General features: G+C 47.8%; 1 protein-coding gene across 17 annotated transcripts in view; it reads left to right on the plus strand.

Moving 5' to 3' along the window:
- Positions 1 to 25,752, plus strand: part of DAAM2 (dishevelled associated activator of morphogenesis 2) — a 105,284-nt gene that overhangs the window by 61,932 nt on the left and 17,600 nt on the right. For all 17 annotated transcript variants that reach the window (XM_005603873.4, XM_070245531.1, XM_001500726.7 and 14 more), the window contains 13 exons: positions 5,021 to 5,110; positions 8,076 to 8,150; positions 8,590 to 8,684; positions 11,361 to 11,694; positions 12,693 to 12,803; positions 14,146 to 14,249; positions 14,722 to 14,788; positions 15,925 to 16,042; positions 17,015 to 17,153; positions 19,817 to 19,875; positions 20,018 to 20,202; positions 20,764 to 21,063; positions 25,295 to 25,402. In XM_005603873.4, the coding sequence (XP_005603930.1) occupies positions 5,021 to 5,110; positions 8,076 to 8,150; positions 8,590 to 8,684; positions 11,361 to 11,694; positions 12,693 to 12,803; positions 14,146 to 14,249; positions 14,722 to 14,788; positions 15,925 to 16,042; positions 17,015 to 17,153; positions 19,817 to 19,875; positions 20,018 to 20,202; positions 20,764 to 21,063; positions 25,295 to 25,402 (1,785 nt within the window). The remainder of the gene's footprint in view (positions 1 to 5,020; positions 5,111 to 8,075; positions 8,151 to 8,589; positions 8,685 to 11,360; positions 11,695 to 12,692; positions 12,804 to 14,145; positions 14,250 to 14,721; positions 14,789 to 15,924; positions 16,043 to 17,014; positions 17,154 to 19,816; positions 19,876 to 20,017; positions 20,203 to 20,763; positions 21,064 to 25,294; positions 25,403 to 25,752) is intronic.

Raw genomic sequence — 25,752 nt, forward strand, 5'->3', positions numbered from 1 at the left:
CAAGAAAGGAATGGGACCTGACTTTTGTGAAATAAGGCAATGAAGAGCCTCAAAGAGCATCAGAACACTCGATACCTTTCTCTCTTCTGCTCACTGGAATTTCTCTGGGATCCCTTTATCTCAGACACAGGAAGAAGGGACAGAATGGAGTTCTTTAGGCAGACACCAGGTCCCAGAACAGGGGATGATTGGCTAGAAATATGGAGGTAGAGATGCCTGTATCACACCTGGAACCTGGCTCAGGTCCGGGATAACTATATCCCATGTCTAGCCTGGGGCAGGTGGAAGCTCGGTTGTTCACACTGGTAGCTGCTCTTCCTGACTCTTTGCAATGCCCATCCAGACCAGAGCAGCACCATGTCTTTGGTGAACTCCTGTACCACAAAGAGACAGGACAGAAAAGAAGCAGGATTCCTCTCTTTGGAGATCTGATGGTGAGACAGAGCAAGAAATGTTCAGATCAGGGATGCAGGACCCATGCCCAGGACTCAGGCCTGTACCCTGGCCTAGAGCAATGAACACAAGTCCATCTACCGTTAGCTCTTGGTCACTCATTCTTGTACTTGGCCAGTAGTCAAGCCAGTGAGAAACAATGCTATGTGATTTGAAATGGGGTGTCATGCTTGAAGTCAATAGTGGATGTACCTGATGAAGGCAATGTAGCCCTTCAAATAACAAGAGCACTTGAAGATGAGACCATGCAGGTTATGGGAAAAAGTTGTCCACCTTCCTCGTCACATTAGGTTCGAGAAAACTCACTGTTGTTCTGCTGGATACCTTTCCTCAGGATGGGGCATGGGTGGGAGAGAACAAAGTATTTACTAGAGTAGAATAACATTTGGAGCCTGATTGGTGTTAGTACTACTGAGATCCATTTTATACTCAGAATACTGCTGACACCAAATGTGTGGGTTTTTACCCCAAGCAATTCTCCAGTTCTCTGAGGGCACCAACTGGATGTCCTAAAATTTAACTCAATTCTGACACTAACTACCCAGAGTTAGTGCAGACCATACGGGTTAAGGCTCAGACCCACAAGACTGCCCCCCACTTCAAAAACCAGTCACAAGTAGTGGGTCCCTGGGTTACCCACATTCCTGTCCAACTTGGTTACAAATCAGGGGTTCTCACGATCCTCTCTTCAGGTTTGATAATTTGCTATAACGGCTCACAGAACTTAGGGAAACACTCTACTTACTATTACCAGTTTATTATAAAGGTTATTATAAAGAACACAAATGAACAGCCAGATGAGGGGATACATAGGGTCAGGCCCGGAGGGTCTGAGTGCAGGAGCTTCTGTCCCTGAGGAGTTTGGGGTGCACCACCCTCTCAGCACATCAATGCGCTCACCAACCCAGAAGCTCTCTGAGCCTTGCCATTTAGGGGCAATTACGGAGGTTCCATCATGTAGGCAGCATAGATTTTTAACTCAATCGCCAGCTCCTGTTCTCTCCCTGGAGTTTGGGAAGTGGGGCTAAAAGTTCTAGGCTTCTAATCAGGGCTTGATCTTTCTGGTGACTAGAATGCATCTGGAAGCCACCGAGGGTCCCACCAAGAGTTGCCTCACAAGAATAAAGAGGCTCCTATCACCCAGGAAATTCCAAGGGATTTAGGAGCTCTATGCCAGGAACTGGGAGCTGAAAGATCCATGATAGGAACTGAAAGATCGAAAGTATGTTTCTGACATTATCACAGTCAGGGATATTTTCTTGAACTGAGTGCATGAGTTTTGAGAGAAGGAGATGGCGAGAGGTGTTCTTTCTTTGGCCCTTTTATTCAATAAGTATTTATCCAGCATCTTTAGTAGGCAGGGATCCTTGCAAGGTACTTTGGCAAAAGCAAGAATGAGTCAGACAAGTCTTGTCTGCAAGGAGACTAACATCAGGTATTGATCAAACAAGTGAAAAATATTTCTTGAGAGGTTGCTGTGTGCTGGGCCCTACGGGGGTCCCAGGCATTGAGTGAGGAGCCACCAGGCATGGTCCTTGCCTCCAAGAATGTGAAGTCTAATAGGGAGACTGATCTTGAACAGTAATGACAAGCGTGGGGAGTGTTGGGAAAGGGAGAGTTCAGGGCACTGTGGCAGTGTCTAGCAGGGAGCTTTATTCTAGACTGGGGGTCATGATGGCCTCCCTGAACTGGTGACATTGCCACAGAGATCTGAAAGTAGAGTGATGGTTAGGTAAGTGAATGGGGGTGCAGAACAATGACAGAGGGTCCCATGCAGACGCATATGTGAGAGTTTCAAGTCAGAAAAGAGCCAGATCATTTTGGAGGACACCAGGAAGACAAGAATAACTAAGGATTTTTGAGTCAATCCTCAGGGAGATAGAAAGCCACTGAAAGCTTTATGCAGGGGTTTGGGGTGATCCAGTCTGCTTTTCTGAAAGACCATTCAGGGTACTCTGTTGAAGAAGGATTCTGGGTAGACCATTAGGAGGCTGCTGGTGTAATGCAAGCTAGGGAGAGTGGTGGGTTGGACTGAAGTGTTAGCAGTGAGGATGGAGAGAGTGGACAGATTCAAGAGCTACTGAGGAGGAAAAATAATAGGCCTTGGTGGGGTTGATGCGTAGGAATCAAGGAACACCCAGGTTTCTGACATGAGGAATTGAGTGGATGTTGGGCCCCTGTACAGGCCAGAGGAGACTCAGGTTAAGGGGGCTTGGATAATGAACTCAATTTGCAAATTCTCTCTGTGCATCAGTTTCCTCATCTGTAAAATGGGTTGTTGCAAGTTTTAAATAAGTGAGTAAACGTTAAGCACTTAGAACAGTGCCTGGCACATAGTAACACCACATAAGTGTATGAGGTACCAGAGGGACATCAAAGTAGGCAGGTACAGGAGGAGTTGGGTCCCGGGGTCTGGAGCTCAGAAAACTGGTGGCCTGGGGGTACAGGTTTACGAGAGTTTGAGATAATAACTGAGTCCTTGGGAATGACTGAGAAGGCTTCATTGTGGAAAGCATAGGGAAGAGAGAAAAGGACCCAGGATGGTGCCCTGAGGGACTTCAACATTTGACGGTGGGAGAGAAGAGAAGTCATCAGCGGAGTTCAGGAAGAGCATAGAGTGAGCAGGAGGGACTGCCCGAGAGTGTGGTTGTCAAACCAGGGAACAGAGGTTCAGTAAGGAGTGAATGGCCGGCAGAGCCGTAGGCAAACTGGGCTGAGTAAAATCAAGAAGAAATGTCCATTGATTTAGTGACAGAGGCCACTGGTAATAAAAGACAGTGCATAAATAAGCAGAACACAAGGTTGAATGTAACTGCTCTGGACTTTGGGAAGAGAGAGGTGTTCCTACATGGAAAGTCTATGGAAGGCTTGCTGGAAGAGGCCAGCTTTGAGCGTGGGAATTAGACCAGGGTCCACAGGCCAGGTGGGAGGGCAGTCCAGGTGGAACTGACTGTAAGCAAAGCAGAAGAGATGCAGAGTTTCTGCTGGCAAATGTAAGATGCACGTAACTCTACTTTTTCTTTTATTTCTGAATCTGAGCATAGAAAAGGAAATACTGCAGGAACCTTGAGCAGGGCTCTGGGAATTTTGACTAAGGACATTCCTGGGCCATGTAGAGAGTGGTTCTGGGTAAGAACCTTTCATTAGCATTAGATCTGCAGAAGTCTTTATTTCCAAAAGCAGATGATCTGATGGACATTGTTTCTAATCATCTTTGTGTGTGCGGTCCAAGATGGTAGCCATTAGTCACTTGGGGATGCTAGACACTTGAAGTGTGGCTGGTCTGAATGGAGACGATGTAAGGGTAAAATGCACACCAGATTTGGTGAAAATATCTCATAATTTTTTACATGGATTGCATGTTGAAATGATCATATTTTCGATTTTTCGGGTTATATAAAATGTAGTGTTAAAATTAACTTCACCTATTTCTTAATTTTTTAATATGACTGGAAAATTCTTAAAACACATGTGGTTCACATTATATTTCTATTGGACAGTTCTGATCTAGGTGAACGAAAGTCTTAAACATTTTCCCTTGAATAAAAGTATAGAGACAAGAGTATAAATATGGATATCTAAGACGCTTATTCTTTCTTAGATATTGCTTTCACTGTTTATCATTTTTAAAAGTAAAAAGTAAGTAATATGCTTTATTGTCTTAATGTGAGTTCTGCTTTTGATTAAAAGAAACCCTCAGAATAATTGAGTTGAAAGCACGTGATGTTCCCCATGGCTCATTAACTATTTCCTTCTTGAGTCTGAGCATCATTCATGAATCATAGGAGAAGAACCTTCAAGAAGAGAGCTTTTTAGGGGCCATCCAGCACAGCTAAAGCTATGAAGTCACCCCAAACTACCTGTAGAGATACCCTGAATTTGATGACATTAGAAACTTCCCAGTTCTACTCCTTGGGAAGTGTGGGCTAGCCTGGTGGAGCCCTGAGCCTTGTGCATGCAGGCACACCTCCATGGGAAGGAGATCAGTACCTCTTTTGGTATGGCATACCCTTCTTGCCTGGAGAGTTGCTCTGCTCCTCATCCTCACCAGCTCCCCTCAGCTTGTGCCGGGCCCCATGCTAAGGTTGGGGGAGCTAGAGAATTTCTAGGGGAAAGACTCAAAGGGCAAGGAGACTTGAAGGATGGAGGCAAGGGCTAGATCTGTAGACTGACTCCTTTCTTTGTCAGGCCTTGACTTATGGTGTCGACAAGCTTGAGAAGGACAAGGGAAGGAAGACGAGAAATCCCGGGCAAGAGGATTAGGGGCTAGCAGAGCAATGCAGGAGATGGGCAGGGAACGGGGGCCTGGAAGAGGCGGGGGAACTTGTAGGGACAAGGTGGGGTGGACAGGAAGCAAGGGCAGCAGCACAGAAGCAGCACAGGCTTGGGTTGAAGCAGGGGCTGAGGGTGTATTTCCAGCAGAAAAAGAATTGCCCTGTGATATCTTTGGTGCTGTTTGGAGGAAGATAGGCTGAGAGATAGTTTTGGGAAAAGTATAATTTCCTGTAGGGCTGAATATCCTAATGTCAACCATCCTGGGTTTCAGACACGTTTCTTATCTTTGCAGGATGAGTTGGATCTCACCGACAAAAACCGGGAGGCTGTGTTTGCGCTGCCCCCCGAGAAGAAATGGCAGATCTACTGCAGCAAGAAGAAGGTGCGCTCTCTGACCCCTTGCACTGCCACCTCAGGGTCCACAGCATGGGGCAGCTCATGCCTCCAAGCTCCCTCATTCGTTCAACAGATATTTATTATGCAGTGTCCTAGGTTTGGAGGAGCAACAGGGGGAAAAATGCCTGCTCTCATGGAGCTTACACTCAGGGAAATAGGATTCTGTTTTGCAAAAAGCCTTTAGGCAGGTACCTGCTAGATTCCAGGAGTGGTGCTGGGTCAGAGAGATACGCAGATGACGAGTCTAGACTCTCTTCTGGTGCCTGTGCCCGTGCCTGGAGGGCGTGCTGCCCTGGGCCATTCCTGGGGCAGCTTTGTTGTAAGGACTCAGTTTGAGGGGGGTTCTCTTCTGATTCTTTAGCCTCCAGCATGTGCCAGGCTCAGCCTCACAGGGCAGCATGCACATCAGGGTCACACATCAGTCCCCATTCTCCCCCCCGCTTTCCTCCCTCTCCTCTCCTTCATTAAAGACTGTTGTCCTCCCTAGAGAGGGGTGTACCGGGCTCCACTCAGGGCTTAATTGGATTTTCTCTCCTCCCCTCTGCTTTCCCTGCGGCTGTGCTTTCTTCTCTCTTCCTCCGTCTTTCTCTGTCTCTGTGTCTCTTTTGCTCATCGCTTTCTGTGTCTCTCTTGCCCTCTTTCTATTTAAGCCTGTTTCTTTCATTCTGTTTTTCTTTTCTCAGCCCACCTTCCTCTTCTCCCCTCTCCCCTTGCAATTTTTCAGACTTGCAGCCTGTTCCGTGGACCTCAGAGACAGGTGTTTGGGAGGTGGGACCTGGTTATTCCTGCGCCTGGGTCAGACTGTCTCCCTCCTGGGAGAAGACAGGCAGGTCTGGGGCGGTTCTGAGCTGGTTCTCCTTCATGCTCCCTGAAGCCCAGTCCTGGCTCTTTCCTTACTCTTCTCCCTCAGGATATTTTTCCCATCCAGGGCTCCGTACTGAGCCAGACTGACCTTATAAAATTAGAGGATTCGAATCCTATATACTCTAGATTTGGAAGGAGCCGAGAAACAATCCAATGTAGTCCTTTATTCTACATACGAGGCAAGGAAAGCCTAGAGAGGCAATGGACTCACCCAAAGTCACCGCCAGTTATGGCGAGTGGCTGCACCGTCGCTAGAACCCGGGGCTGCTGGAGTCCGAGAACCTGTGACGAGATGCCTGGGCTGCACACACTACAAGCTATTGTCCAGTATACTCAATGTACCTTTATTAAGCACCCACAGAATACTCTGCTCGGTGTCCAGGAATCTCACTGTGAGAAAAGCAGGTCTTAAAAAAAGTTCAAGTCTTGGGAGAGAGGAGGGGAGGGAGGAGAAAATAAATTTCAGGAGTAATTAATCATTTCTCATGATTCTCCACTTTCCAAATTGATTTACTATGGAGCTCCCTTAAGTCGATCTCTTATACAGCTAAAATAAAAGTTATTAGAATGCAAGGATGTCTCTATCTAATTTCCAAAACAAATGATGTGTAAGTTTCCCATACACTTTCACGCCCCCTCTCTTCCCACATGGTACTTCTCTGTCTGTGACACCCTCCCACCTGTCTTGGCTTTACTAATCTTTAATAACTCAGCCCAGTCCTTTCCGATGCCTACCCCACTCTCCTCACAAGCTTTCTGTGTTAGATCCCCACCTTCCGGGTTTCCGTGGTCCACTATGACTAGTTCTGCCACAGAGCATTTATCGCCCTGCCTCTGGCACTGGGCCGTTTATGGGAGGCAGAGGCTGACTCTGTGCTCCCCGTATTTTTAGGGCTCAGTATGGTGACTGGCATTAAGTAGGTGCTCATTAAATGCACGTGGCCTGGATAAGTGATGGGCCAGTGAAGGCGGGAAAGGATGTGTTGGCTGATGCATTTGTCTTTGGTTCTGTGATCAGCCCTCCCTGCCCAAGGTAGAATGTAGAATTTGGGGGCTTCAGTCGTGGAGATGTAACACATGCAGCCACGTGCAGTCATGAAGACCAAATCAAGGCAGCCTTCCCACTGGTCTCAAATTTAAATTTTACGAAACACATTTGTGAACCCCAGTGGACAGAGCTGAGGGAGGCAGGGCAGAATCCAGGCCGGCCAGCAGACAGGCAGTTTGTTAGGGAGATTCTGGAGGAGGTAAGTTTTCACACTGATTTGGAAGCTGGAAGCTTGGCAGAAAGCGGATGAAGGGGAACGTGCCGATGAGTGGGGGACAGGACCAGGCAGATCCATTGGCTGGAGGAGAGGGCTGGGTTTACCATCAGCATTAATATTTATCCGTTTCCCATCATTCTTGTCCACACTTGGGGAGGAGTTGAGGCTTTCTCTTGGGACCTGAGGGCCGGGCCACCGAGCTATGATAGACCCTTATGAGGGACCCCTGAGTCTTTCCAAAACCCAGGGTCTTGGGAGTTTCAATTTCCCTCTTTTTGTAAAGTTACTATTTATTGAGCACCTACTGTGTGCCAGGCACTGCATCAAATGATTTACATCACTGCTTCTCAAACTCTGAGAGAAAGACCAAGTTTTTAAATTTCCAAACCATCACAGGCCAATATTTTTGTAAAATACAATGAGAATGATATTATCAGAAAATTTGAAAAAACAGATGTGCAAAAGTATAAGCAAAAATTTTTATTAGATTCAACAGACATAAAACTTAACTTTATTAAATAAAGCCAGAACAAATATAACAGGGAAAAATATCTTTTTTAATCATGCATATTGCTCATTGAAAGTGCACATACCTGTGTGGTTTCTGCCCACGTGATTGGCTGGTCATGGGAGTCAATGTTCGTTGTCCGCATTTTACCAAGGAAGAAATGGAAGCCTGGGGAGAGTTTGTGACTTCCTCGAAGTCACCCCTCCAGGTGGGGCTGGGAAGTGAATCTCTCTGCTGCCAAGGAAGGAAGCTCAGGATCTCAGGCCATGGCCTGCCTTGTCAGTGGGTCCATACAGTCTTTCTTCTTGTTCCAGGAGCAGGAGGACCCCAACAAGCTGGCGACGAGCTGGCCTGACTATTACATTGACCGCATCAACTCCATGGCTGCGGTGAGTGGCGCTCCGCTCCTGCCCTGCCCCCACCTGCAAGGGCTATGGGGAGAGTGGTCGCCCCTCATCTTCCCCTGCACAGCACATCCCACTCACTGGGGCTCAGCAGCTTTCCACTTACTCCCGAGAGTTTATCATAAACCCTCCCTCCTCTGTGCGGCTTTAGAATCCCCCCACTGTATAAATATTTATTAACCATTTGTATGTCCCACAGGCTTGGAAAATAGGCTAGGTCAATAATTCTCCCATTTTACAGATGAGGAAAGTGAAGTCCAGGACCAGAACCTGGGTCTTCTCAGAGTCTGACACTCTGTCTCCGTAAATCATCCCCTGAGGGCTCGCCCCTCCTATGGTGAGGGTGGCCCCTGGGTCATACCTGGGCTGGAGGCGCAGGGGGCTGGGCCATCCACATGACCTTCACCCCCTCTACCTACCTCAGATGCAGAGTCTGTACGCATTTGACGAGGAGGAGACAGAGATGAGGAACCAAATCGTAGAAGACCTGAAGACAGCTCTTCGGACGCAGCCCATGAGGTGACTCACTGCTACCCTTTCCCTCACTTCCTTCTATGTCCCTTCACCCAGGTGGTTCCCCTTGACTTCCTGAAGCTTCACACAGTGCTCTGCTCCCATCCTGTCCCCTTGGCCAGCTCCACTGCCCAGCCTTCTCTGGAGTTCACTTCACTTCCCGGCTCCCGCTCCCCCTCTCTCTGAGGAGCTGGGAGGCTGCCAGGGGTGGGCATGTAGGGGAGCAGGAGAGAGGAATGTAGGAAAATGGAATAAACCACAGGTCCTGAAGAGCTATCTGAAGAGAAATTGAGGGCGGGTACTTGTTTTTCATGGGAGAATAGAACAGGAGGGAGGGTGGCCAAACAGACAAGGTGTATAAGAAGACCTTTCTAAGAATGAGGGGCAGGTGGATGCCCCAGCCTGGAGGAGGGGAGTGTAGGTGAGAAATACTCCAGCCACTATGGGGAGATGTGGTGTCTGTGGATGAGATTTCCCCATCTACAGTGGGATCAATGCAGCCAGGGAGAAGGGGAGGATGTCTCAAAGGCCGGAGAAGAACCCCTGCCCCTTACCAGGCCAAACTGTGCAGGGGTCCAAAGAGGGGACAAGAGCCACAGTCTCTTCTTGTGTCTGGGAACCAGCTTGTAAGAGCCACTGTTATATTTTTAGCAGTTTTGCTAGTTGGTTGTTAAACATAGCTATGATTAAAATGTAAATTATATAAACTTATGATTAAATAAATGATATCAAAAACAAAGGTAATAAATACTTGAAACTTATCACTCCCTAATTACCTAATGATTTTACTGCATCTTACTGTTATGTGTGCTCTTGAGTTTACACCTGTTGTGTAACGCATGGTGGAAATGCTATAAATAGCGTATCTCTTCCCAACTCTGCGTTCAATGATGTCACATTGATAGCTTGAAATGTGCTGTGCTGGAGTATTTATACCATGGAAATTGGCAAACAATACAATCAGGCTGTTTTTTCTTTCTCCAGAGAGCCAGTTGTTAAACATTTACCAGCACACAGTGGTCTGCCTGCGTGCATGTGTGTGTGTGTGTGTGTGTTGTCTGGACTGAGCTCTCTGCACCAGGAGCCTGAAAACAGAGCATCAAGGAGAATGAGAGCACCCTGTCGCTCAGGGTGGGGGTGGAGGTCTGGTATAGGAAGGGGGTGCAGGAAGGATGGGGAAGCAGAGCGGCTGAGGGGAAGTTTGTCTCTCACCTCAATTTATTTCTCATTCCCTTAATAAAATTCTGATTACAAAAGTTACACATGACAAAATGGTCATGGTGGAAATTTTGTAGAATACAGAAAAGCAGATAATAGAAAAAAGTAAATAATACCTACTTTTAGCAATCTGAGAGTATATTCTATTTTTCTAGTCATATTTGTATAATGCTACAGAAATACACACAAATACACTTGAATCAAATGTATTAATTATATGTAGTGATTCTTTAAGTTCCATTTATGCCATTTCCTCAGATCGTGGATGATTCTAAGACTGCGTGTGCACGGGTGCCACAGATGACTTTGGCTCCCAGATCAAACCTATTGACTGCTTATCAGAATGATGTTTTTAAATAATAAAATAAAATAGATAAAAATAGGTAAGATTAAAAATAAGCCAATTAAGTGGAAATACAATCACCAAATATTAAAAATTTGTGAGGTAGCAATAAATGTGCTTATTTATGCCTTAAACATCAAGAACTAGCAACTGCCGTCATTTTGATGTGCTGATAAGTGTAAATGATGTTTTGAGATACCTGCAATAACTGATTTCATATGAAAATAGCTGGGATTTCTTTGGGTGACAAAGTCACAGATTCTGCTCCTATCACTGTCACTTATTACCTACATTCGTCATCAAAGGAAATGCTAAATTTCAGTTAGAGGTTACCAAAAATACAAGTGTCATTTTCTTTTCATGGATCTGTATATGTTAGCCATAGATCTTTAGGGGAACACAGACTCCAGCTTAAGAACCCATGAATTACATGGCTTTTAATGTTTTCTGTTAACGTTCAAGATAACTCCATTGTCTTCTTAAGGATCTCTTAAAGAGTACCATTCCCAGCCCTGGTCCCTTGGCTAAGTGATCTGACGGCCCACCTGTCTAGAAGTCCTCCTTGTCTTCTGACTGTGATTCTCTTAATTTTATCCTCACTGGGGATGAATCTTCAGGTTTAACAGCCCTAATCATTATGATGATCATCCCCTTCGCAGAGGTACCATTGTAGCCATGCAAATGACAATCAATAACATGCAAATGATTGTATTTAAAATGCAAATAAAGGGCCTGCCTGTGGTGTAGTGGTTAAGTTCCCTGAACTCTGCTTTGGTGGCCCAAATTCCCAGGTTCAGATCCTGGGCACCAACCTACACTATTTGTTGGCCTTGCTGTGGCGGTGACCCACATATAAAGTGGAGGAAGATTGATACAGATATTAGCTCAGGGCTAATCTTCCTCAAACAAAAAATAATAATAAATAAATAAATAAGATGCAAATAAGATATAAGTCTTCTGTGAGGTTATAGGGTTTCAGTGCTTTAGGTAAACTTTATAAATGAACTTAGGGGCTACTGTAGATGCGACAAGGTTCTACACAGATAATGGGTAACTCTTTGCAAAATGTGTAACACACAAATGCAGGATACCTGTTTTGCTAATGGCTCTGGTCTGGGTAGGTTTGTGACTCGCTTCATCGAGCTGGAGGGCTTGACCTGTCTGCTCAATTTCCTCCGGAGCATGGACCATGCCACCTGTGAGAGCCGCATCCACACTTCCCTCATCGGCTGCATCAAGGCTCTGATGAACAACTCCCAAGGGCGGGCGCATGTGCTGGCACAGCCTGAGGCCATCAGCACCATTGCGCAGAGCCTGAGAACTGAAAACAGCAAGACCAAGGTAGCTGTGCTGGAGATCCTGGGTGCTGTGTGCCTTGTGCCCGGTGGCCACAAGAAGGTGCTACAGGCCATGCTACACTACCAGGTGTATGCAGCCGAGAGGACGCGCTTCCAGGTGAGGGGTCTGGCAGAGGGTGGGGCACCAGCCAGGGATGGGGCAGGAGCCTCACATACTGGGGGTGAGGGACTGAAGATTCTTTGTAGCAGAAACTGGGGAGAAGGAGGAAGTAATTCAGATTGCATGCCCTCTCATGGAAGATAATAGGCAGAGAATACTGGGACCCAGAGGGTTTATATAAAAGGACATGGTGGGGGGGATGCCTCAAGATATATAAGTATAGCTTGGAAAATGGATTCCTCACTATACCATGGATTCCTTGAGGCTGGAATATCAGTCTGCTTCATTTTCGTGGCTCTGCATCTCTGAGCCCAGTGCCTGGCTCATTATAGGGGCTCAGTCGAGAATCCTTGAATTAAATGCAGTTGCTGGGGCCAAAGTTTTAGACTCTATGCCTGGTTCAGTGCCTACTGTGTGGACACTGGAACAAGTCCTGGGAGCTCAGGCCATGCTACTCTCTTTTCTTCTCCCTGACCTGCCCCAGAAAAGTAATGAGATAGACAATAAGTATGAAGTGTTTTGGTACAGAATAAGTCTCAATAGATGTGGACTGTCATTGCCAACTTTGGGGTTGATCCACCAGTATAGGCTGTTTATTCTGTCATCAAACACTTTTAAGCATCTACTCTGCAGAAAGTGGCCCCTGACCCTTTGCAGAAGATGCAAAGGGATATAAGGCAGTGTCTGTGCTGTCAAGGAGCTAGGCAGGGATATGGGTGATGGATGAGCCATAAACAGCCGTGAAAGGCTGACCAGCACTTCAGCACTGCCCAACAATGTATACCAAGCCCCGAAGGCTGAGTGGGGAGGAAATAGGCAGGACTGAGACTGGAAACAGTGAGCTCTAGGGGAGGTCCACGATCAGCTGGATAGATTGGGTAGAGAGAATGGATGGGGCATTCTGAGTGGTTGGAATGGCAGGAACAGAGGGACAGAGGCTGGACTTGTAGCACCCTGAGCCCTCCTCTCTTTATCTGTCCCGCCTTTCCTTCCAGACACTGCTGAATGAGCTAGACCGAAGTCTGGGCCGATACCGGGATGAAGTGAATCTGAAAACAGCCATCATGTCCTTTATCAATGCTGTCCTCAATGCTGGAGCTGGAGAGGTGAGGTGCCAGCACTTGCCCTTGCTATGCACTGACTTTCTGGACCTGGGGTAGAGTGTATGAGTGCATCCTGGGGAAGCAGCAGAGGGAAGGGGCCAGGGCATCTGGTTGGTGTGGCTGCCACCATCATCATTGTCTTCAGATAATCCTTATCACCTCTTGCCTCCTTTACTTGGGGCCAAGAAAGACTAACTCGTCATGAACTTCACTGTCATGAGGGCTAGACGACATCAGCCAGAGCAGTGTTGCATGTAACCCACATCTGTCTTCTCTGTGACTCTAAAAATTTGTGGTGAGGACTAATGCTGGCTTTGCTTCTACACAAAATTCTTCTGGATTTTATCTAAATCTGGAAGATCTCCTAGGGAGTTTCCTACGTAAGTAGTATCATGCATTATGTGTGTCATGGACAAACCCCAAGCTTGCTGGCTAGATGGCTCAGGGTAGAGCGGGGTCATATATGGGAAGAGGTCAAGTGTTAGCCCTTCTTTCTAGAGCTTTCTAAAGACCTGCTTCTGGACTGGTTTCTGGGTTGGCTTGTCATGCTCTTCTAGCTCCTTCTGTTAGGAGGTATGCCTTCTGATTTCCATTCCTTTGGGGTGAAAGTGAGATTCTCAGGTCATAAAAATAGCAATGATTGAAGAAGAACTCCAAGAGCTGGTAAATTCCCCAAATTCTAAGGTAATCAGATGGCTCGGTCATGGTCAGCTGGTTGAAGGACAAAAGGGGCAATCTGATGATCTCTACTTTTCCCTCTTTTCTGCCAGCATCCTTTTTCTTTTGTACCTGGTCCTGATGACCTTGAGTTAGGTGAGGTGCATTGTGGGAATAATCTGTCCCTATGATGCTGACAACACCTTTGTCAGTACTAGCTATTTATGGCTGATCTCCGTTCCGATTGGTTGGTAGCCACACCTCTTTAGGTAATTTTTATGAATATCACTCCTGTAGGTAAGTCAGATCATGCCCATTTTACAGATGAGAAAACTAAGGCTTTCCCAAAGTCACAAAACTAATAAGTGGCAGAGCAGGAATTTGAGCCAAGATCTGTCTGATTCCAGAGCTTGTTTGGATGCCAAACTCTTTGATGCCAAAAGCTAAGAGAAAATCAGTAAGGGACTTAAAGGAAGTGAGGCAGGAGACCCAAAGTAGTAAATAACAAGGTCAAAGGATGTTTCATCTCTCCCTTTCTTGGAACTGTGGGACTTGAAGCAGCTCCAGATGAGTTTGCTGCAGGAGATGTGGTGAGACAATGACTAGAGTGGCAATGAGGGGTCCACTGGGGACTCTTGTGGAAATTGAGACCAGCCAATGAGTCTGGTCCTCCCTTGGTGACCCCCAGGATAATCTGGAGTTCCGCCTACATCTACGGTACGAGTTCTTGATGCTGGGGATACAGCCTGTGATTGACAAACTGCGGCAGCACGAGAATGCCATCCTGGACAAGTAAGGCCCAAGCCACCTGTCCCCACTGCAAACCTCTGCCTCGGTTGAGGATTGTCAGGATCTTCATGGAGGCTGTCCTTTCCACTGGAGACCACCTGCCATACCTAGCATCGATTCAGGATCAGCTGTGGGGGGCGGTGGACAGCTCTCTCACCCACTTGTCCCACGTCTTACCTATACCCCTGCTTGTCCTCTTTGCTGACCTGCCATCTCATCTCTGATGTTATAGACAGGTGGGCCTAGTAGTCCTCAACCATGGCAGTACTGCCCCCTAGGGGGCATTTGGAAGCATGTGGAGTATTCTCTGGTTTTCACACTGGCTGATGGGGGCCACTACTGGTATTGTTGGGAGCCAGGAATGCTGAAGGCAGCTTTCAGATTTAGTCGGTGGGGGGCTCGAAGGGGCTGTAACCCTCAACCAGGGATGTCCTGGCTATAACGTCTACCGTCTCTATACCCCCATCCTATCTAGGCATTTAGACTTCTTCGAGATGGTCCGGAATGAGGATGACCTGGAGCTAGCCAGGAGATTTGACATGGTGAGGAGCCTGCAGGGTTGGCCTGACTGCATTGGGGTCCCAGGTGGTCCCACAGTCACTTCTGCCAATCCTGTGCTGTGGTAGGTCCAGTGTTGGCTGGGTTCCCTGGTGGGTGCCCCCTTGGCCAGGTCCTGCTTTGGAGCCCTGGCAGTATGTTGGTTCTGATGGGCCTCGCTTGGTGGGCCTCACCTGGCAGACCTTACCTGGGGGACCTCACCTGGCAGGCCTCACCTGGTAGGGCATCTACCCCCTAGGAGGCTGAAACCCCCAAATAAAATAGAACCCCCAGTTCTTATATATCATTAGTCTCAACTGCCTCTCCTGTGCTACTTTCCCCCTGCCTTCTAGCAAATTCCTGAGTTACCTCTCTCCATCACTAACTAGATCATGCTTAGCAAAAAAAATATCATATTTTTATTTTAGCCGTAGTAACCCTGAAAATACACAACTCTGTTGCTTAAATATTGCATTAGAGAATCTCTACCCAAATTGAAACCTACTTTGGGGCAGTGCTTCAGTCACCAAGCCCCATCCCGTTACATTCTCACAAAAGCCCTGGGTTTATCCATAAGGAAGCTGAGGCTAGCAAGGATAAGGAGTTGCCTGTTGTCACACAACTAGTTGTGGATCTGGGATTTGAACCCAGGTTGTGGGCCTATGCCACATGCTCCTTGAATCATCTGTTGCCCTACTTCCTTCCCTTGGTTCGGATCAGTACTTCTCAACCAGGAGTGCTTTTGCACACACCCTTCTGCCCCCGGGGACATTTGCAATGTCTGGAGACATTTTTAGTTGTCACAACAGGATTAAGGAGGATGCCACTGGCATCTGATAGATAAAGGCCAGCCAGGGATGCTGCTTAAACACCCTCTAGTGAACACGACAGTCCCCCACAACAAAGAATTACCCAGTCTGAGATGCCAGTAGTGCCAAGTATAGGAAACTCTCACTTAGATAATTAGCACATCTCCCTCCTCCTTTTCTCTGTCTCTGTCTTTTTAAGCCTGGGCCAGAGGCAGGGGGAGGAACGCTCTCCTATGGGACAGGGCTCAGTGGATGGAAGTGGTCTTCTCTCCCCTGTTCTCTTCCTCCACCGCCTTCTCCCTCCCCATTCACTGCACCCTCCGCTCCCCCAGGTCCACATCGACACCAAGAGTGCTTCCCAGATGTTCGAGCTGATCCACAAGAAGCTGAAGCACACAGAGGCCTACCCCTGCCTGCTGTCTGTCCTGCACCACTGCCTGCAGATGCCCTGTGAGTAGCCCACACTTGCCGCTTCCCTCAGCCAGTCTGAGCCCTGGTCCGGGGCAGGTTGAGACAAGGCGTCAGGACCTCCCTGGGTTGGTGAGTCTGACCAAGTCTCCCCCTGTACACGCCCTCTGGGGGCCAGGCCACACACTTGGGCCCCTGCTCTTTGCAGATGGGTTTTGCAGATACGACCTTCCACCTTGGAGGCATGATGGTTTGACTTTGAGGTCAGGATCGATCCTACTAGTTGACCTCTCTTGGTGGTCAGTAGAGAGAAGTGCTTGGGATTAAGAACTAAGGAAGAAGAGCTTGTGGTTATTACAGGAAAGGAAAGTCCATGTTCAGCCAGACTATGGTTAAAGGGCATGAGAGAGGGGCCCTATGAGACCAGGCACAACACAACAATGCCTTTGCCTTCATAGTTCAGGGTCACCTTCACCAAGAAACCTGCCTGGGTTCCATTACACTTCCCCAGCCCATTCAATTCCCTCTCAGGGCATACCTGTAATTAGTTTCCATTCATCTTTCCCTGTAGAACAATAGCATAGATAATCCTAAACCTTTTCCTTTTTTTAAAATTTCCCCTGAAGATTTCATTATTCAGCGTGTAATATTTTAGAGCAGATTTACTTTCTTAAAGGTGCTTCTTTTAGACAATGTGAAAAGCTATTTGCATTCCCAAGGCATAGGATGCTCAGGGTACCGACAGGGAAGAAGGCAGCCAGGAAGCATTTCAGAGAGTGGAGAAGTACATTGAGAGGGTTGACACATTCATAGAGGGTCAGTTGCAGATAATCAAGAAATGACTGGATTTGTGATTCTCTGTCATCAGCAACTGCATTGCTTCTCCCAGCAGACTGGGAGCTTGCCAGGGGGAGGAAGGGCATGCCTCGCCAGCCTGAGTCCAGACAGTGGCTCTAGGACAGGGCCCCAGGGACTCCAGGGCCCAGTAACAATGTGATACCTGTTGTCCCTCAGACAAGCGGAATGGTGGCTACTTCCAGCAGTGGCAGCTCCTGGACCGCATCCTCCAGCAGATTGTCCTCCAGGATGAGAGGGGCGTGGACCCTGACCTTGCTCCCTTGGAGAACTTCAATGTCAAGAACATTGTCAACATGTGAGCAGTGGCCAGCCCTCACCTGTCTTCTTCCTCCTGCTCCATCTCTCTCCTACTTGCAGTCTCACTGGTGAAACCTCAGCTCCCTCTCTCAAACCAGATAGCTCCACATGGGTCTTGAGCAGCAATGTCCAATAGAACTCTCCGAGATCCTGGAAATGTTCCGTAACTGCACTGTCCAAATGTGGCTACCGAGTACTGGATGTTGGCTAGTGTGACTGAGGAACTGAATTTTAAATTTTATTTCAGTTTAATTAAATTCAACCAGCCACATGACGTATGTACGAAATTCTCAAGGATCCACTGCACAAAGTGGATAGAGAAGGAATTTAAAGACATAAAACCCCGTAGAGGAGAGGTCAGCGAGCTGTGGCCTGTGGGCTAACTCCAGTCCCCCTGCTCATTTTTGTAAAGCCCATGACATAAGAACAGTTTTCGCATTTTACAAAAGTTGTTAAAAAGAAACAAACACAAGAATATGTGACAGAGACTGTGCATAGTATATAAAACCTAAAATGTTTACTGTGTTCCTTTACAGAAAGTTTGCCGACCATAATACAGAGCATGGCCATTTAACCATGAGGCTTTTGGACAGAATGTCAGAGCCTAAGGTTTTCTGGCTTGTCGTCTTTGACTGACCCTGGGTAGAGAGAAACACAGAGAACCAAATTTCAAGTCAATTAGTCATCAGACCTTACATTAACACACTGATTTTTAAATTTAAACTTTTACTTCACTTTCAGAATGAGTCTGAGCCAGTTGCCCTTAAAGAGATACATTGGCTCTCAGTGATTCATTGTTTTGCATCCCAAAGCCAAGCAGAAAATGTCTTTTGAACTATTCATGCTACTGTTTTCATTCGCACAAGTAGTTGGGTATTGATGTAGTTAAAGTCCTAACTGGTATGTTGGACATGTGCAACTAGTAAAGTAATCAAAAAGCAGCTGTATTTTTATTTTTAATTTTATTTTCTGCTAATTATTTACACTGTTTAGTGGGGAAGCTTTTCCTCTGCCAGAGGATGGAAACTCCTCAGGGGCAATGAAGTTTGCTGCTTCTTGGGCAATGGAAGCCCTAAGATCGCTTTCAGCCGCCAGCGCAGTCTCAGATCTGCTGCTAGATGCTCTAGTCCCAGGTGTGAATGATCAGACTAGATTTGATTTAACCTAGATCTTGCTCCATCCCAGACTGGGGCTGGGAAGCTGCAGTGGGAAGGGTGTGTATGTGTGTGTGTGTGTGAGATGGTTGGCATCTTTTCTCAGATCAGTTTCTCTTCTAACTCTTTCTACCCACCTTTACAGTAGTAACCAGTTTCTGACCCCACCAGAGACAATGTAGGTGCAGGAAGGAGAAAGGGAAAAGGTCTTACTTGATAGATAACTTAGTAAACAGGCCCCTGCTTTCTAGGCTTGGCATACAAGTCATGAAATGTCTTCCTAGGATCTTCAGACCTTCCTTGCTGAGTGCCTCTCACTGTAAAACCCTGTTTTACATGGTCCCTGGCCATGTAAGGTGTTTTTTTTTTTATGGGGCTGGCTGGTACCATATTTTCCATCAGCTCCTGATGAACTGGCAATCCACACACAGAATTAAACACTGTTGAAGTGTCCGGTTTTCTCCCACGTGGACTTCTTGGACAGGACTTAACATGGCTTCAGCCCAGTTCCTCCAAGATGCTTACATCTGGCCCTTGAGAAACCCTCATGCAATCTCTGTACCAACAAACCCTAGGAGTGCCAGCAGGTCCAGCACAGCACAGCTGTCTTCGTTAAGGCTTCTTCACTGTCTGGACCTGCCTGGCCCCAGTTCATCCTGCCTCCCTCCCAGTGACAGAGAACATCGGTCAAAGCTCTGTGAGTGGGCCCAAAGAAGCCACTTCACTGGATGGTGGAGAGGGTAGCACACTTGGAGAGGACAGCAGTGGCTCTCTGCAAATAAATCTCTTCACAAAATCTTTCCCCTCCATACTCTGTCCTCTTTGTACCCTTGATCTGGTTGAAGAGACCAGCAGTCCTGGATCTAAGCCTTGCACATTTTCAGATTTGCAAAAGAAATGATTATTGGGATTTTACTTTGGGGTTTCATCTCTCTTGTACCTTGATGTCCAGGTAAAAGCTTAATTTTGTTTGACATGAATGAGGGCTTCCTATAGTTCAGACATACCCCTCTTCACCCTCAACACACTTATTCTGTTGTTGGCGTGGGCGATTTCTCTTGCTCTTACACAGTGGTCTTTGGAAGACTGGACCATGGCAGGGCAAATATTTTGATCTCTCTCGGAAGCAAAGATCTGTTTTCACAAGGGGTTATAAGTCATTATACAATTAAGGGAAGCCTGAGATTTAGTCCTAGTTCTACCAGTAGTTAGCTGTCTTCGCCATCTCTGGTCTCAGGAGCTTCAACTGTATCACAAGGAGTTGGACTATAAGGTGCCCAAGGGTCCTTTCACCTCTCACAGTCCACAAGGGATGCATAACGAGAACTGGGCAGGGATGGGGACCTGGAGAGACATCTGGAGAGTCAAAATCCCAGCCTCCTTGATGTGGCTGGATGGATTGGAGATATTAGCACCAATGTGGGGAATAGGAAGATGACATGTCTTCTGGGAGGCTGTGAGCCAGTGGTCAACAGTCACATTGCCCCTTCCCTCTGCTCCCCACCAGGCTCATCAATGAGAATGAAGTGAAACAGTGGCGAGACCAGGCAGAGAAGTTCCGGAAAGGTGAGGGGCTCTGCCTGAACCTGCTGCACGCTCCACACACCCCCTCCCCTGCCCAGCCAGGGTCCATCCCCTCCTTTGGAGGGGGACACACACATTCACATTCTCTTTTCTCATTCCCTCACCTGTCCCACCCCCATTCCAGAACACACAGAGCTGGTGAGCAGGCTGGAGAGGAAAGAGCGAGAATGTGAGACCAAGACGTTGGAGAAGGAAGAGATGATGCGGACGCTGAATAAGATGAAGGACAAGTTGGCCCGAGAGTCCCAGGAGCTGCGCCAGGCTCGGGGACAAGTAGCAGAGCTGGTAGCCCAACTCAGTGAAATCTCGGTACGTGGGCATCCTCCTCTCCTTTCACACAGTTGATCTGAGACCTTCAGGATAGGATGGAAAGAGAGGGGCCAAGGCCCCCACATGAGGGAGGAGAGAGAGGAGATCTCAAGCCAGAATAAGGGGGACCCCTGAGGCTGTTTATGTTAGAAACAGTAATGCTCCCTCCTCTGGGTGACACCATCCTGGGAAGCACACCTTGGAAGCAGAGCGCAGGTGGGATTTTGGCTCCCTTGCCCCTCTCAGCTGGATGCCCTTGTGCAAGTAGCAGCCTACACAACTGTGTGTACCAATCCTGCTCTTGGCCCTGTGTTGACGATGACTTTGTCCAGTGTCTACATATGGGTGTTTGACTTATGTGTGTGTGTCTGTCTGTGGTTGTGTCTGTATGTGTGTTGGATGTCTATAACACAGAGAAAATGAGAGGCTAACAGTGTATGGGAGGTGAGAGCAGGATTTTGGGTCTAATGTAGTGGAGACTGAGAGTGAGGCGCAGAGGGGAGACCTGAAAAGCATCATTGCTGATGGCTCTGTTTTTTTTATTTTTCCATCTCCCCACAGACAGGACCTGTATCTTCCCCACCTCCTCCTGGGGGCCCACTTACCTTGTCTTCCTCGATGACAACCAACGACCTGCCTCCACCCCCGCCCCCTCTACCATTTGTCTGCTGCCCCCCACCGCCACCACCACCCCTTCCACCCGGGGGGCCTCCCACTCCCCCTGGTGCCCCACCTTGCTTCAGCATGGGCCTCCCTCTCCCTCCAGACCCCTTCCCCAGCAGTGAAACCCCACTCAGGAAGAAGTGTGTCCCCCAGCCTTCCCACCCACTGAAGTCCTTCAACTGGGTCAAGCTGAATGAGGTGAGTAACAAGGAGGGAGGTCAGTGGATCTCTTACAGCCAGTGGCAGCCAGCCCCATGGATTGCCTGCTCATTGTCTGCAGATGTCCACCTGGGTTTCCTTCTTGTTAGGGGTAGGGTAGACAGAGTAGATGCAGAAGATGGGGTTGCTGACACCAGGCAGCTCACTGTCCACTGGGAAGAGCATCTATAATGAGAGGAGATGGCTTGGCATGTGGTAATGCTCATGTTGGCAAAGCCACCTACAAATGGATATGTGTGGGCTGAGGGTTAATGGAGTAATCTAGATATCAGGGCATGGGCCCAGCAGGAGTACTTTCTAGATAAGACAAGGGCTTGGCTAGAATTTTCAGGATAGTGTCAATTTGAGGACAAAGGTGGAAGTTGTAGGTAAAGAGCTTGGGCTAAGGTCTAGAGACGGTAAAGATCGGGGCAATGTGTACAAAGGACTGAAATGAAGAGGCCACAACAGGGTTAACAAGGGGAGGGTGTAGAGGTGCCCTTACAATGAAGAGTTTGAGGTCTAGATGTAGCCCTTTTGGCATCCTCCCAGGGGCAGGTGCACACATTGACTACTTTTCTAGACTGCTCAGCAGTGAAAGGCCCTCATAATGTTATCAGCTGATAATCACCAATCCTGGCCCACGTGTAGGAGTTGATCCCTCTGTTGAACGCTCATGAGCATAGAGTAGAGATGCTCTGGGTCACACTGGACCCCTAGTAACTGAAGGTCAGGCCCAGCCTGGGTCAGGCCCTGCCTCTGGTTCTGCACTGTGTCCTATTAAGAGGACCAGTGGCTTTGCTCTTAAGGTAAACACATGCAGGTTCACTGAGTTCAGTTAGCCTGGCCCATACTCACATTTCAACAACAGTTTGGAGCTGAGACTAATGGACCCCTCTGACCTTGTCGACTGGGCCTGCAGACTCACTCTTGGGGAATTTGTAACTGTACTATTCTATGAGCTTGAATTCGCTCGTAGAGGCTTAAGTAGGGAGAGACGCAGGATTGCTAAGGAGGTGGTCAGCTGTTTGTCAGGTGCCTTCCCCTCATGGTCAACCAGCTAGCCCCTCAGTCTGAGGTATGCTTGTGTAAAGCTTTTTGCTGGGGCTGTGACCGATGATAATAAAAAGTGAGATATAACATTACCCTGTAAGAGCTTTGGAGATGGCAAATCAGGAAGTGTGTTCAAGGAAACATCTAGAGATCCTGGGGATGGATTAAAGGAGATTTGGCTCAAACCGTGTGACCGAACTAACTGTGTGACCTGTGGAAATCGCTCATTTTGTCTCAGTTTGCTCATCTGTGAGATGATCTCTAAGATTCCTTCTACCTCTGGTTTCATGATGTAGGTAGGAAGACAAAGCTTGAATACAGCCCATTCATAGTCTCCTGGGCCTCTGATAACATCTCTAATTTGAGTTATTAAAATTTTAGAGCCACCTGTTAATAGCATTTTGAAGCAACATTGTTACAGTTTGTGACAACTGCACAGGTGTGCCTTGTGGATGCTTCTCCAGGTCACGAGGCGAGCCAGAAAGGCCAACTGCACACGAGCAGGGAAACAGCTCTGCAGAGCCGAAGGCCACCGGCTGTGTGGAAACATTCATTGTTCATCATCAGAAATCGTAGTTTTTATCTTAATTAAAAAGAAATCTTTTTTGCCTCCTGTACTTATAACTTACCTTTAAGGTTTTAAAAATGTAATGAAAAGTTAATTAGGCACCTCGACAATTAAGGAAGACAGAATGGCAACTAATATCTTTGCAACATTTTCATCATACAGAGCTTTGTGCTTAGCATTTTCTCTAGGGTCCAATAAGAATAAAGTCTGTACAAATTCCTCTGGGACCCCGAGCAGGGCAGAGTTTCATTCCTAGACGGGAAAATATAGATTTGGTGGATATGCAGTGGAGCGCATTCGTAGGAGTTGCAGATGTTTCTCAGCAGGGTGGAGTGGATGGGCATCAAGGAGTATTTGAGAACCTGTTACCCGGACCCAAGCTTTTACTTTGTGGCTAGGGGCTGGTTATTTCATCATTTAGGCCTTAGGTTCCTGATCTGTAAAATGGGGGTAGTTATGATATCTGTATCAAGGGATTGTTGAAAGGATTAATTGACAATACATATAAAGTACTTGGAACAGTGACTGACACATAGAAAGGCTTAATAATCTTAGATTAATTATTGGTGGCACTGTCATGTGTGCTTTAAGTATGTCATCTCACCTAATCCCCACCTCAGCTCAGATGAGCATCACTGAGACTCAGTTTCCTTTTATGCGACGTGGGAAAAGAGCAGCACCCCTCCCTTGGCCAACAGTCCCAATCGTGATGAAGCTGGGAGAGCAGCTGGCTAGGTCTGTCTGATCCCAAATGCCCTCTGAAGGAAACATAATGAACTGTGTTTCTGAGAGAGATTTCCCTGGCGTGTAAGGGTTGTCTCTTGAAGCAGGAAGTCCCAGGAATCTAGACTGGAGGAGATGAGATCTTGGCCAGAGAGGTATAACAAAGTTGAGAATGATTATACAAGGCGGGCACATCAGGGTGACTTGGTGACATTTAGGATGTGGAGAGTACTAGGAATGATGTACCTCTCTCTGGCTGCAGACCTCAGCTACACCTCCACTAAGAGCCCCAAGTCCTTCTGGCAAATAGGGTGAAGGGAGAGTGGGAAGAAGTGGGGGAGAGCCCGGATGCTCATCTCTCATCTTGTGGGAAATTCTTCCTGGGGTTGATATCCAGCTCTCTCAGTCCAGCCCTTTCCTTCTCATCTGGCCTGCCCAGGAATGAAGAGCAGTGCGACGTTCTACCTCTGTGGGCCTTCCCACTGCACCCACCTCCACGCCAGGCCTAACTGTAGATGGGGAGTGAATAAGAAATTTCACCTCCCTTTTCCCCTTTTCAATTCAATTCCCCTTCCCATCTTCTCTCTGCTTCCCATGTACCCCATCCAGGAGCTTAGCTCCTCTCCCCTCTCCTTCGCCTGTCTCACACGTGCTCCTGTGTACACACACACATATACACATACACACACACACACACACACACAGTGGTTATTTCTGCCATGAAAAGAATGCGTCTGTGTTAGGTTTGGCCAATTGCCTGTATCCCTTGCTGCTCCGAGCTTCCCAGCCCGGCATTCCACAAGAGGGTCCCTGGCCTTAGGAAGGCCACAGGAATGTCCCCACCCCCTGCTCTGGCCTAGCCTCCCCTTTCCAGAGTTTAAGAAAATAAAAGTGAGTGAAAGGTATGTTTCCCTCTGCAAGCCTTGCTGAGGGGGAGATGAAGGGAGGAGGAGGCAGCCTTAGGAAGGCTCCCTGGCTGCCCTCCAGGCAGAGGAAGGTGGGGAGATTCTGTTTTAGGGGACAGCAAAGCTCTGGATGAGGTGGGGAGTCCTAAGAGGAGAGGGGTGGAGCGTCTGGGAGGGGAGCCCTGCTCTCTGTCCTCTAAGCCATTATCAGGATGTTACAAGACAACTGGAGGGTTCTGGGCTTGGCTAACAGCTCCTCCCCAATCTCTGGGGTAGGGGTTCAATGCAAGGGTCCTACCCAGAGATGGGGCAATGCCTAAGTTGATGGACCTTGGAATATAAATCCTGGGCCCAGCCAAATCATAAGGGTTGGGACACCTTCTCTGGGTCTGACCAACAGGAAATTGTGGCAGAATCTTGCTGGCCTCAGCAGTCACTATAGGGGGCAGGATGTTCCAGACTTTGGCGTCTGTCCACTTTCTGGGAATCTGGGAAAGTGGGAGGAAGACCCCTGGGAGAGAAAATGACCCTGTCAGATACGGGAAATGGAGTCAGCCCTGAGGCTTTGAGGATCCCAAGTATGTGTGGACACTTTTCCTTCTAATGATTCCAGCCAAGCCTGACTTTCGGGCGAGTGCCCTGAGAGTGTTGGTTTTGTTTTTGTTTCTCTGGAAGGAGTACACTGCACCCCCTTTCATACTTGCCCACCCATCACTCCTGCCCTCCTGGTGATTTCTGGAACATACTTCCATATGGCCCCGCATGAAAGGGAGGAGAAGAGGGTCGTCTCTGGCCTCCACCCTGGAGCAGTGTGTTGGAGAGGGGTGGGAGTTGAGGGGAGGAATTGAGCCCCTTCTGAAGGCCTGAAAGCCTGGCTGTCGTTATGTGTGCAGTTGAGGGACAGGCGGGGTTAGGGAGGCACCAGACGTCTCCATAATGGAGTTGAGTCAACCGTGGGGTCTTCTCCCTGCCCTCGACTTAGGAACGTGTCCCTGGCACCGTCTGGAATGAGATTGATGACATGCAGGTATTTCGGATTCTGGACCTAGAGGACTTTGAAAAAATGTTCTCAGCCTATCAGAGGCACCAGGTAAGACCCTGACCCCTCTAGCGTCTTGGGTCTTGACTTCTAGTCTTGACTTCACATATAATCTCTTGAATGAAACCCTCAGCCCCGCCCTTGCTCCCTCAGATGTATACTGAATGGTTTCATTCCTTGTCAGGTACCACGTGCTTGCTGGAGACATAGATAGGAATTAGAAGTGTGTGGTGCAGTGGGGGAAACATCCCACTGGATTACAGTTTGTATTCACATATCAAGCAAAGAAATATTATTTTGTCCATTTCTTTCTTTTGTCCTGGAGCACTGGATGTGGAATTGCAGGGCCTGGCCCCTGTTGACTCTGATCTTTCTTTTGCCCCGGGATTTAGGGACTAAAC

This window comes from Equus caballus, chromosome 20, assembly GCF_041296265.1.
Source record: "Equus caballus isolate H_3958 breed thoroughbred chromosome 20, TB-T2T, whole genome shotgun sequence".
NCBI lineage: Eukaryota > Metazoa > Chordata > Mammalia > Perissodactyla > Equidae > Equus > Equus caballus.